Source organism: Macaca thibetana, chromosome 9 (genome assembly GCF_024542745.1).
Source record: "Macaca thibetana thibetana isolate TM-01 chromosome 9, ASM2454274v1, whole genome shotgun sequence".
Lineage (NCBI taxonomy): Eukaryota > Metazoa > Chordata > Mammalia > Primates > Cercopithecidae > Macaca > Macaca thibetana.
In genome coordinates, this window is record NC_065586.1 from 70,973,907 (window position 1) to 70,987,017 (window position 13,111).

Below are 13,111 nucleotides of genomic sequence, written 5' to 3' on the forward strand. Positions count from 1 at the left end.
GCATTTAATAAATATTCGTTGGATGAATGATAGTAAGACCCTAAAATGCCTTTTGAGTCACCAAATTGACCATGATCCATATTGCACTCTCTGCTCAGTGACAGTATTTGGCACAGGGGAATGTCTGAGATGGCATCATTGCCCATCAAAACTAATTTCAGAGTCAAGTATAACTTTGCACATATCTCTAATGTAGTCACTGTGAAAACACCATCAATATATCTTGTAATATGTGGAAGGGTGTACAGGCTCCATTGATTACCAGAACAAAGATGGAATTCCTAGGGACAATTCAGGAAAGTTCTTTGAGTGAAGACAAAGAGAAGGAGGAAGATGTAGAAGAGGAGGAAAAGGAGTAGGAGAGGAGGATAATAGCTGACATTTATTGATAGTGTGTTATGTGCCAGGCCTTGTCATAAGTATTTTGTATGTATTAGCTCATTTAATACTCACAGAAGCCCTATGGGGAAGGTACCATCATCCCATTTTACAGATGAGTCCAGTGCAAAATAGGGCAGGTTGCCTTTCAGTCCACATAGTCTGCTTTGCAGGACTCCTGGGGCTCACTTCTCCTGAGGTCTTCCTCTCTCCCTCTCTTTCTGTTCCTTGACCTTCTAAGGAGGCCTTGGGTAGTCAAGGTGATCATTGTAATTTCATCTTAGGGGGTCATGCTGACTCTTTACTGGTCTCTTGGAGGTAAGCCTAGATCTTCAATATTTTTCAAAATAGAGTGTCTGTAAAATGGAGAAATCCGTTTCTTGCTGATATTTAGTGCTCTGAGAGCATAACACTGATTCAGTATTTTTTCAAAACAAAGCAAAATCCTCCTTCACAGGTTTGAGAATGGGAAGAGATGAAGGGAGAGGAGGAGTCAGACAGCCCCAACCTGCCACAGCTGTGTGAGTAACCACTACAACAGTCACTGTGTCTGCTTGGGCAGATCCATTCTTCTAGTCTTGCCAGATGAAGGCATTCACTGCCTTGGATCTGCCCTGACTTTCAAAGACACTACTCTAAAAGCTTCAATATTACTTGGCTAAACAATACCCCCTTCCCAGGAAGGTCTCTTTATTTCCCATCTGTTTTGATTGTTGACATTTTGGTTTGGCAGTAGGGAAAGCCTCCTCACCAGAAGCTGGAGCCCATGTCTAAGGCAGAGAAGCTAAGTCAATGACAGAAAGGTTGGATTTGTTCGTAAGAGACTGAAAAAAAATTTACCCTTCCAGGAACTTAGGTATCCTGTGTCCAAACTGCACACGCAGGAGCAAAGATGATATAATTCTTCAGATATTTTTAATATACTTGACCAAAGTGGAGAATTGAGATGGCATCCAGGGTTCTGGTTTGGCAACACAAATACTTGCCATTACTCAGGATTCTCCAGAGGGACAGAATCAGTAGGATATATGTATATATAAAAGGGATTTTATTAGGAAGAATTGGCTCACATGATTACAAGGTGAAGCCCCATGCAAGCTGGAGAAGAGAGAAGCTGGTAGTGGCTCAGTCCGAGTCCAAAAGCCTGAAAACCAGGGAAGCTGACAGTGCAGCCTTCAGTCTGTGGCTGAAGGCCAGAGACCCTCCCGGCAAACCACTAGTGCAAGTCTCAGAGTTCGAAGGCTAAAAAACCTGGAGTCTGATGTCCAAGGGCAGGAGGAGCAGAAGGGAGCATCCAGCACTGGAAAAAGAAGGAAGCTAGAAGGTTTGGCAAGCAAGGTGATCCCACCTTCTTCCACCTGCTTTGTTCCATCCATGCTGGCAGCCAATTGGATGGTGCCCGCCCACAGGGAGGGTGGGTCTTCCTCTCCCAGTCCACCAACTCAAATGTCAGCCTCCTCTGGCAACACCCTCACAGACACACCCAGAAACAACACTTTACCAGTCATCTAGGCATCCTTCAATCAATCAAGTTGACACCTAATATCAACCATCACAAGTTCACCCCTTGTCAACTTGGCACCCATACACATCTCCTGAAATCATACTTAATCTCCAAATAAAGACAATAATAATGTCATAATTACACCTAACATAATACAACTATCCTTCGTACAACCAAAAGTTCACTAATTCTAAACTTAAAAGCTATTACATAAAGCGTTGGCATTCAATAAATACTTGTGGAATAAATGAATGAATAGAAAAAGTCTAGAAAGGTATCAAACATAAATGTTGAAAGTAATTATTCTCTCTTTAAATAGCTGCGTGTTCTGATTTTTCTATTATACATATGTATTAGTTTTATAATAGTTTTAAAAATATAACTTCAATTTTCCAGGAACTTGCTGATTCGCAGCTGAAGTGAGGGCAAAGATCGAGCTGGGTTTTGCCAGCTTTAATATAGGCGAGCTCCGCTTTATTGTATGTGGTACAGCAGCAGCCGCTGTGGTAAGTTCCTGGAAGACTGGGCCCTTTTCAGGATCTAGACCAAGTTAATACTTTCTGGCCGATGGGGAAGTAACTACTTTGTTCTCTGAGCAGAGGGCTTCTTAAAAATCACAAGATATTAGAGGTTGCCTTGCCCGATTTTCCTAATTTCCAGATGAAGAAACTGAGTCCAGAGAGGTGGTTGGCCTTGAGAACGTCAGTCATGAAACTGGTATTAGAATGCAGGTCTTCTAACTTTAAACGCATTTCTCCTGTCCACACTGGCACAGCCAGAGACCCAGAAAGAAACTAGTGGCATCCTCAACTGAGTCATTGAGGAAAATTTAATAAAGGGACACTTTAAAAGGTGTGGGCAGAGTTTGGAAGATGAGCAAAGAGAGTAAAGTACTCCAGGTTGTGCAAAAATGGAGGGCTGTTACTGCCTGAGGCCCAGACAGGCAAGCATGGGGGCAGTTATAGAACCTGAAAGAGCAGAAGTGCAGAGAAGGTGGCAGACAGACAGGCACTGGGGCCTTCCATAGAGACACAGTCAATTTGCAGAGACCCAGTAGTAAAGGTGAGAGCTGGGGAATTAACAGCCCAACATCATTCTTTTCCCAACTAGAAGCCAAAGGCCAAGGGAGCTTGTTGATGCAGCTCAAAGAGATGGATGTCCTAGGGCACAAAGCATAGTAAGAAAGGGCGAAGAGGGAATCTGGAGGGGCCTGTGGAATGTGCCCAGCACACTTGCCTTCTGGAAGATCAACTTAGTCCTATCATTGCCCTTTGCTGTGTGCCCTTTGATTTGATTCGGCTTCAAGTCAGTAATAACCTGGACAATTTAGGTTCCATTTTAAAAACTATTATGATACAAAGAATACATATTTATAATAAAAAATCAGAACATGCAGCTATTTAAATAAATTTAATGATTTTCAACATTTATGATTGACACCCTTTGAAATGTTTTCTCTTCGTTCATCCATTCATTGCTGCCATAAATATTTATTGAATGCCAATGCATGCCAGGCTATTTCAGATGTATGGATGTGGGAGAAAATAAGATAATGAAACATCTTTTCTGTTCTTTCCCTCAAGGAGCTAATGTTCTAGTTGGGGAGAAGTCACAGTATACAAGATAAATAACCACAATGATAGAACGCGAGACAGTGATGAAATTGTAAGAAGAAAATGAAAGCAGGGCCAAGAAATAAGCATGTCATGGGGAGTTATAATTTTAAATAAGGTGATCAGGGAAGTGTGTGTGTGTGTGTGTGTGTGTGTGTGTGTGTGTGTGAGATGAGCTAGCAAGAGAGGGCACCAGCATGCAATGGTTGCCCTTTGGGCTTTTCCTCGGCTAACTGCTGAGTGTTCAGGTAACGGAGTGTAGGTGGTGTGACTTCTCCCCTCCCTCGCAGTTTCAAAATGTCTCTCTTTAGATTTTTTTAAAGGGCAAAGCTTTCTCCACTCCATATATTAACCACTTAAAAAGTGCCACGGGGACTCCTTAGCATAAGTTTATTAGCCAAATTATTGGTGTATATCTGTCCCTTTATAGCTGGGTGACTTGGGGGAAGTCATTTGACCTCTCTGAGCCTCAGCTTCCTCATTTGTAAAATTGAGGGTTTTGGTGACAATTAAAGGAAATAAGATTAGATCTGTGGGGGGCCTAGTGGCCAGGACATAACTCATATCCTATAGATTTAATAGTTTCTTTCCTTCTCTGGGTAGGTGTGTTCAGCTAATATTATGGACCTGAGATCCACAGAATAGGGAGTTGACTGAACAGCCTATTAATAGTAATAGCTGGTGTCAACTGGCCACCTATATGCTAGGCAAACACTTTACCTGTGTGATCTCATTAAATCCCCACATTTTAAGATAAGGAAATGCAAGCACAGAGCCCCCTTGCACAGGTGGTAGGCTGCAGAACCCAGGCTCAAGTCCTAGTTTGATTGGCATCAAAGCCTATGCACGCTTGATCAAAGCCCTGTGCTCCTTCTCTTCCCTGCCTTGCCCACTCCCATCAGGAGAGTCATCAAGGTTGGATGGAACCAGAGTATAGGGAGGGATTTTCTCATAATTTGAAAACCCATGAAGATATCCAGACTACTGGGTAATGTATCATTATTACCTTGGAAAAGCTTCTTTGCTAAATCCCATTAGGGCAGTGGTTCTGCAAGTAGGGTACTGAGCTGATTACCTGTGGATCACCTGAGTAGTTTATTTAAAAAATACAAATTCCAGGGCTTTACCTCTTGAAATTCTAGTTGAGTAAGTCTGGGGAAAGACCTGAGTATCTGTGTTTTATAACGCAGTCTTAGGTGTTTCTGATGCACAGCCAGGTTTGGACAATAGCTCTGTAGGGTCCAAACTACTAATGTACCCTGGGCATCTTTTGTTCTTGTCTCCTTATTGCAACTGAGATTGAGATTATAAATGATCACTCTTCCCAGTGGTGGTGAGTCTGCTGGGTAATCTAATCCAGGCTTCATCTGAATGTTTGATAAAACTATTACAGCAGGATAAGGTCAAGTTGCCTTGAAGCATTCATATGAGAGGCTTCCTCCTGGTCAGCCCACAGACCCATGTTCTTTGGCCATTCAAAGAACAGTCTATCAGCTGTACTATGCTCCAGTCCACAGTTTCTATGAGGACGCTACGATAGACCTTGTCAAATGCTTTACCGAAATCAAGGTGCACAGTGTCTGTGCTTCTCTTTTCCCTAAACATTCTAGAAGCCCCATCAAAAACAAAGTGCAAATGAGTGGAATAATTCTTTGTCAGTAAACCCAATCTATACTATATGCCAGGGATTAGCAACTTCTTTTCTTTTTTTCTACATAAGCAATTTTTTTTGAGTTTCAAATCTTATTCAGTTAAAAAAAAATTTTATCATACTTTAAGTTCTGGGATGCGTGTGCAGAACGTGCAGGTTTGTTACATAGGTATATACATGCCATGGTGGTTTGCTGCACCCATCAACCCGTCATCTACATTAGCTATTTCTCCTAATGCTATCCCTCCCCTAGCCTCCCACCATGTGACAGGCCCCAGTGTGTGATGTTCCCCTCCCCGTGTCCATGTGTTCTTTTCTAAGGCCTCAGAAGTCTTGTCTTGTCTTATCATTTCTTTTCTTTTTTCTTTCTTGAGAAACAAAAGAATCTTCTGTCTTCCTGGTAGGTTTCTATAAATGTGAGCTGAAAAATGGATCACATCAGTCAATCATAAAATGGATCACATCAGTCAATCATAAAACCAATTTGGGCCTCATATGGCATCACTTGGGTCTTGACACTGCATTTCTGTCAAGAACAAGGGCTCAGATTGTCAGCATACTAGGCACTTTGGAGGGCAGGTTGTGGAGAAGAAAGCACTGGTCTTAAAGTTGTACATTTACCAAGTTTCTTTAATAAACAAGAAAGGAAAAGACTACGCAGTCATTCATATTCCATGTAGAGGTTTAACCAGTCTACATTAGAAACCTTAGACCCACACCCATCCATCCCATCACTTCCTTGATGACGGCAAATGGATTGTCCTCTGCAAATGGGTCTAAAATGATTGTCAGTTCCCCATGAATCTCTAAATGCTCCAGCCAGTACTTTGAGAGTAAATTTTATTCCCTTAAGGAGATGGCTTAATCAACACTACTCAGTATATCTGATTTCTATGTGACCTTGTTATATTCGTGCTTATGTTTCTAGACCCTGAGTGAAACCCCTCACTTGGCTCGTTTATCTTAAGATATCCTATTTGCATGAGACTTTATGTATAAAAATCAGCATATTCAAAAATTATAGCATTAATATTGCCTTGAAGGATTATTCTTTGCTTTAGTAAAGGATTCACTATGAGATCCTTTAAGGAATGAACATCACTAAGAAAACATTTAAATCTATGCTCTTATTTTCATAACAGTGTGTCTTGTATATGCTACTCCATACATATAAAGAGTCAGTCTTGTCATCATCCATTAGTTACTTTCCTTTCTCATAAATTAACAAACCCATGTATTCTTCGGTCTTGTCATAAATGATGACTTTATGTTATTATTTTTCTGAGTTTTATTTATTTTATTTTATTCTATTTATTTATTTTTGAGACAGGGTTTCGCTCTTGTCACCCAGGCTGGAGTGCAATGGCATGATTGCGGCTCACTGCAACCTCCGTGTCCTGGGTTCAAGCGATTTTCCAGCCTCAGTCTCCTAAGTAGTCGGGATTACAGGTGTCCACTACCATGCTGGCTCATTTTTGTATTTTTAGTAGAGATGTGGTTTTGCCATGTTGTCCAGGCTTGTCTCGAACACCTGACCTCAGGTGATCTGCCCACCTTGGCCTCCCAAAGTGCTGGGATCACAGGCGTGAGCCACCGCCCCCAGTCAAGTTTTATTTTTTAATCATTGAAGAGCAATTAAAAATGCTGAAGAATAACAATGATAGTCACCATGTATTGAGTGCGTTCGTGCCAGGCACTGCTCTGTAAATGTCATACATGCACTCAGTTATTAAAACTACATATTAAATTATGGCGTTAAGATATAATTATTATTCTGTTTATCTTTAACTACTTTGCTTTTCTTCCTCAAATATCACCCCATTTCTTATAACTCAGAGATAGCCAGCTTCTTCCTCCCTTGGAACAAAAGAATTCTAATACATTAGTAAAATACTTCCTCATTGCTCCTTTTGTTTTCTAAGTTAACTTGAACCAGGGCTGGATAAATTAATCTTATCTGCTAAGGCTGGAAACTTTTACTAAGGAGTGATTTGTGTTACTAAGCTCATAGTGGACTTTAAAGATGACAAAGGGTTACTAAATTTATTCATTTGTTCATTCTCATAACAAGAATCCATTGATTACTTACTGTATGCCAGGCACTGTGTTAGGCATTAGAGAAAGAGATAAGTAACGCACAATCTTCAGATTCTCCTCCAACATCTACCGAAAATTATCTAATTGCAGGTTCCTCTCAATCCACTGGGCAAGTGTCCAGATGCATTTTGGAGGCAGATTCCCTCTGCCCGGTGCTGGCACCTCCCTTCCTGATCTTTTCTTATTATTTGCATACTATTCTTAAGAACTACTCCAGTTTTTATGGGAATAGTTTGTGCTCTACCACTTGGTCTGGCTCCAAGGCTTTTGGTGTCACAAAATCCATATCAGCATTGAAACCCCCCAACCCTGCTCCCAGACCCTTTCCACTAAGAGGATCCTTTGTGACTCATGCCCTTGAACTACCTGGTCATTTAGAGACAGAAGGGAATTTACCTAGAGACCGCGATGGTTATCTGACCCAGCGCAGACATTAATTAAAGGATGATGCTCTCACCCAGTGCAAGGGTCATGATGGAATGCTCATTCTTCCAAACTGGGCAGAAGGTCTAGGCTTGTGATTTCTCTGAAAAACTTCTTAAATACTACATCTTTCCAGCTTCCTTCTACTTCACCCTTTGACCCAGGGTTTGCAACTCAACTTGCAGGGACCAATTCCTGTAAAATAATGTCCTGCTTAGGCTCTGCTCTAGGTGTAAGTTAGATTTCCAGCAACCATGGAAATAATTGGGGGGTGGAGGAAACAAAACCTCAGAGCAGACAAAGTAGCAGTCACCAAGGCCATGCACAAAAGCCATGCAGTTTTCTCTATTGAACAGACTTCTAGGCCCACTGTGTCAGTTTCCTTTTGCTGCTGTAAAAAATCACCATGAACTCAGTAGCTTAAAACAACACAAATTTATTGTCTCACCGTTTTGGAGAATAGAAGTTTAAAATGAGTCTCCAAGGCATCAGCAAGGCTACATTTCTTTCTGGAGGTGTTTGTGGAGAATCTGATGTTTTAAGTTTTCCAGCTTCTAACTTACTATCCCCATTCCTGGGCTGCGGCCCCTCCCAGAGATGGATGGCTTCCATCTTCAAAGACAGCAATAGTTGCCCAAGTGTTTCTCATATCAAATCGCTCTGACACCGACTCTCTTGTTTTCCTCTTTCACTTGTAAGGACCCTTGTGATTATATTGGGCCCGCCTAGAAATCTGGAATAATCTCCACATCTCTAGGGCAGTTGATTAACAACTTTAATCAATCTGTGACCTCAATTCCATCTGTGACCTTAATTTCCCCTTGAAATGTAACAAAACGCATTCAGAGATTCTGGGGATTGGGACATGAACATCTTTGGTAGGGGTGGGGCTATTCTTCTGCCTTCCCCACCCAGGCTCAACGACACATATACTTCATGCACAGTAGCATAAATTTGGCTAGTTGGTGTTTGAGCTGTTCAAAGTAAGAAGCCCTGTGAGTGGCAGACAATTGTCTACAATGGGAAATGAGAGCTGGGAGCCTAATGTCAAAAACAGAGATCAAAACCGAAAATGAGCCACTCAGTTAACAAATCACAGAAGTCTGACGTCACAGAGAATGGTGAAAAGTATCCCTATCCACTTCAGTGGCTCCTGGGAGCATTCTATTTAATGGTACAAAACTTTAAACACTATTCGAAATTGTGATCCTGAGTCATTAAGATAACATTTTATTCAGTTTAAAAAGCAAGCACCACACCATATTTTTTAAAAAAGGATTTAAAAAATAAAACCATGAAACATCGAGGAAACTTAGTGAATATTCATCTGACTTCTGAAAGAGAAATAATTTTCTAAGCACAAAAGCAAAAGAAGAAATAAAAAAAGAAAAAAGCCATATTTGGGTATAAATAGAAGTTAAGATTTACATATTAAAATCATGAACCCAATTAAAAGGTAAACAGCAAGCTGTGAAAATTATTTGTCACAAACATGATATCCAATAACCTTAACAAAGTTCACCCAAGTCAGTGAGTAAAATATTAAGGCCACAAGAGAAAATGGTCATATTATATGTATTATAGAAGGAAAAATATCAGTGTCAAATTAATATTTATAAATGTTTAAATTCACTGGTAATGAAAAGTGCAAACAGTTATAAGATAGCAGTTGTAACTTAACAAATTAGCACAGATTTTTTTTTAAATAGCAGTATTTAATGTTGCTAAGGATGGTAAAATATTATTCTTAGAGAATGCTGGGGGTATATAGATGGTACAAATCCTGTGAAAGGCAATTTGATAATATGTGATTTTACTTACAGGCATCTGTATTCAAAAAAATCAAAATAGAGGCAAATATTTCTATAAATATATATTAACCCTTATTCATAATAAAAACATAATAAAAGTGATTAAATGAAATATAATGCATTTCCATTATAGACTATCATAAAGCCATTAAAACATACATTTAAAAGACTGTTTAGTGGTATAGAAAACATTAAGTGAATTGTGACAGCTATTTTATATTTCAGTATATATTGTATGCAAAATAAGATGAGATAAATTACAATAAATGTTAACAGAGCTATGGGCTTTTGCCTTATTTATTCTTCTCCAATTTTTTTAAGCTTTGAAAAATAAGCATGTATTTACTTTTATACTCCAAAATATTTAATTTTATTTTTAACAATTAAAAATAGAGATGTGTATAATACACTTTAGAAAGATTTTTAGGTTAAATGGTTTAATTGTTTTGCTGTTCGAAGCTTCAGTGATGCAGACAGTTCATCTACATGAAGTCTTACCTCTCAAGGTGGTGGATAAGACATTGCAGTATTTTGGAAGTACTGGCTTACCTTAATGAAAAATAAATCTCTAAAATTATATAATGTGGTTAATGTTTGCTTTGTGACAGTATTTTCCAAAGTGTGTTTCAGGAAAAAGGAGTACTTTAAGTTGCCCTGTGAAAAAAAGCATTCAGAGTTCAAATAAATTTAAGAAATACTGAATACTCTGCAGTCATCTCTTGGTAGCCATGGAGGACTGGTTCCTGGACCCCTCTGTTACCCCTGCAGATACCAAAACCTGAGAATGCTCAAGTCCCTTATATAAAATGGCATAGTGTTTGCATTCAATCTATGCACATCCTCTCTCATATACTTTAAATCATCTCTAGATTGCTTATAATACCTAATACAATGCCTACACACCTATTTATTTGCAAGGATTCTATGCAGTACTTGGTTCACAGCAAAGTCAGGTTTTGCTTTTGTAACTTTGTGAAGTTTGCTTTCCAAGGTTAGTTGAATTCAAGATGCAGAATTCACAAGTATGACTATATTCCTTTCTTGGAGAGTCACAATTCACATTAGCATTTTCAAGGCTCTGAAGAGCCCTACAGTAACATGCTTAGTTTTGTTTAGACCAGAGTTTCCCTAAGTGCTACTCTTCAGAAATGTATTGAGTAGCACCTACTAATGTCTCCCTGCCAAATTATGTTTTGTGTATGTTACACACCTTGGAAAACCATGAATTTAAGCAAAACTCAGCTGACTTACTCACTTTTAGCTATGAAGCTAGAAGATGTGAGTCCAGTTTTGATTATTTTTTCAGAAACTGTCAGGAAAATTCTAGCTGAGATGATGGCAAGGTTGTGATTGGGCAGGCTTGAGGCTCTGTGTGGTAGCTCTGTGCTTAGGAAGACTTCAAGCTCTTTTTCAAGTTGTCAGATTCCCCTCTCCCACACTCCATCACCAGTCCTAAGCCAGTGAGTGGCTGCCAGCCAGGGTCCTCTGAGCTGCTGAAGGCTTCCCTTTCCACCCACACTGTGCAAAATGGGGATGGGACTTTCCAGGCATGGAGCCTGAAGGCAGACAGCTTCTCCAACTTCCTGCTCTGGATTGGAGAAAGATGTACAATCCCCTACTATCAACTCTTACATCTGGAAGGGTGTAAGTAGGGTCCATTACTAGAAAGTAAGCCTTGTGTTAGAAGGTGTTGAATACACAGGAACTTTCCTGAGGATAGTGCAAATGAGGTATTTGTTTGTTTCAGTGAGTTGCCTGTGAGTGTCTTCGCTCTGTTTTTTTGTCCTCTTCTTCCAAGGTCCTTTTGGCCTTTTTGAGCCTTTTTTTTTTTTTTTTTTTTTTTTTTTTTTGAGATGGAGTCTCGCTCTGTCACCCAGGTTGGAGTCAGTGGCATGATCTCGGTTCACTGCAACCTCTGCCTCCTGGGTTCAAGAGATTCTCCTGCTTCAGCCTCCCAAGTAGCTGGGACTGCAGGCACACGCCACCATGCCTGGCTAATTTTTATAATTTTTGGTAGAGATGGGGTTTCACCATATTGGCTAGACTGGTCTCAAACTCCTGACCCCGAGATCTGCCCACTTCGGCCTCCCGAAGTGCTAGGATTACAAGTGTAAGCCACTGTGCCTGGCCTGACCTTTGACTTTAACTTACGGTTCAGGATCCCAGGCAATGGGCTCTTTTTGGAGCCCCATTATGATTTTCAGGTCCACCCAAGTGAAACAATGCCTTTGGTCATATTGACATTCTCAGACAACATTCATTGTCCCACTGTGCTCCCAGAGCCTCTGCCTCTTTTCTCTGGCTTCTTCAGACTCTCTCCTAGGAAAAGGTGGAAATGGAGAGAGAGAGAGGGGATGAATCTGGTGAGAAATCATCCACCATCCTACTGAGACTCACAGATATCCATGACAGTGGAGGAGGCTGGGAGCTTCATGATCATTGCATCCAGTGGTTTGTGGATATCCAAGGTTTGGTGAACAGAGGGATATGTTGCAGGGGGTGGTGGGGGGGCTGTGAGTAGGTTGGAGGTGACTCCAGATCTGTACATGTCACTTCAGCACTCTATTTTCTGTATTGGGACTTCTGGTAAGGTTTTGTTTAAGAAAAGATTCCTGCTGCTGGAAGAAATGGTTAAAGACAACAGATCCAGCCCAGCTCCATGGATGAAGCCATCATGTAGCTTCTTCTCAGATCCCTCCAGTGACAGGGAGCTCATTACCACTCCATATTTGGTTGTATTAATATATCGTATGGAGCAGAAATCTGCTTCCCTGGGGCTCCTGCCCATTTGTCCCAGTTCTGCTTTCTGGAGACAGACAGAAATAGTTGAAACCAATTTTCAGCTTTCAGCTCCAACAGAGCAGAAGCTTTGTCAGTTTGGTTCTTTGGTGACTCTCTGGAGCAATGGCTGGCACAGAGTGGAAGCTTAATAAGTGATACTCAAATAAATTAATGAATGAGGCGCTTCATGTATCTGTTGTAGGATTACCATATGACTTAATTCTTCAAGACTGGCACACTTAAGAGCTCACATGGTGGCAACCTCCTCACCCCTCCTCAACCTGGATCCTCTCTGTCAAAGAAGTTATGGATGGAGAGGCATATGCTAAGGATCTCTGGGCAAGGGGCAAGGACCCTTGGGTTTTAACTTATCCACCAAGTGCTTCTGAAAAAAAGCTGCACAAAAAATGCACTGCATAAAAGCAACTTGAAAATCCTGATGAAAGCAACCAGACCCTTATCAGGGAATGAGCTATGAACCTGGCATGAGGGGCAGACATCATCGATGGTCACCAATGTAGCAGGACTTGAGAGGTACTGGAAAGTCTCACCGGCTCCCGTGATACTTCACCAGAAACTTCACCATCAGAGTCATTCCTTTGGGTAAAGTACTTCTTTCTCCTTTAAATGTAAACACTGGACATAGTGAGTTGCCAATACCTTGGAGTGAATTCGCTGGCCTGACTGTTTTCTTTAGGGATAAGGGGGCTTAATGATGCTGGATTCTGGGGAAGAACCAGGCCTCACAGAGAGAGAAGGGGCAAAGGCTACTGGGCTAGAGGGTAGAAGGAAAGTACATTTTGTTTAACTGGATAAATATTCAGGCCCCTGCAAGCTGCTTCTGTGTGGAAAA

General features: G+C 40.8%; 2 protein-coding genes across 2 annotated transcripts in view; both read right to left on the reverse strand.

Moving 5' to 3' along the window:
• NRBF2 (nuclear receptor binding factor 2) overlaps nt 1-13,111 on the reverse strand; it is a 1,206,382-nt gene that overhangs the window by 487,202 nt on the left and 706,069 nt on the right. The window lies entirely within an intron of this gene.
• Nucleotides 1-13,111, reverse strand: part of LOC126962262 (talanin) — a 46,239-nt gene that overhangs the window by 19,312 nt on the left and 13,816 nt on the right. The window contains 1 exon segment of the mRNA XM_050803131.1: nt 12,919-12,983. Within this exon segment, the coding sequence (XP_050659088.1) occupies nt 12,919-12,983 (65 nt within the window).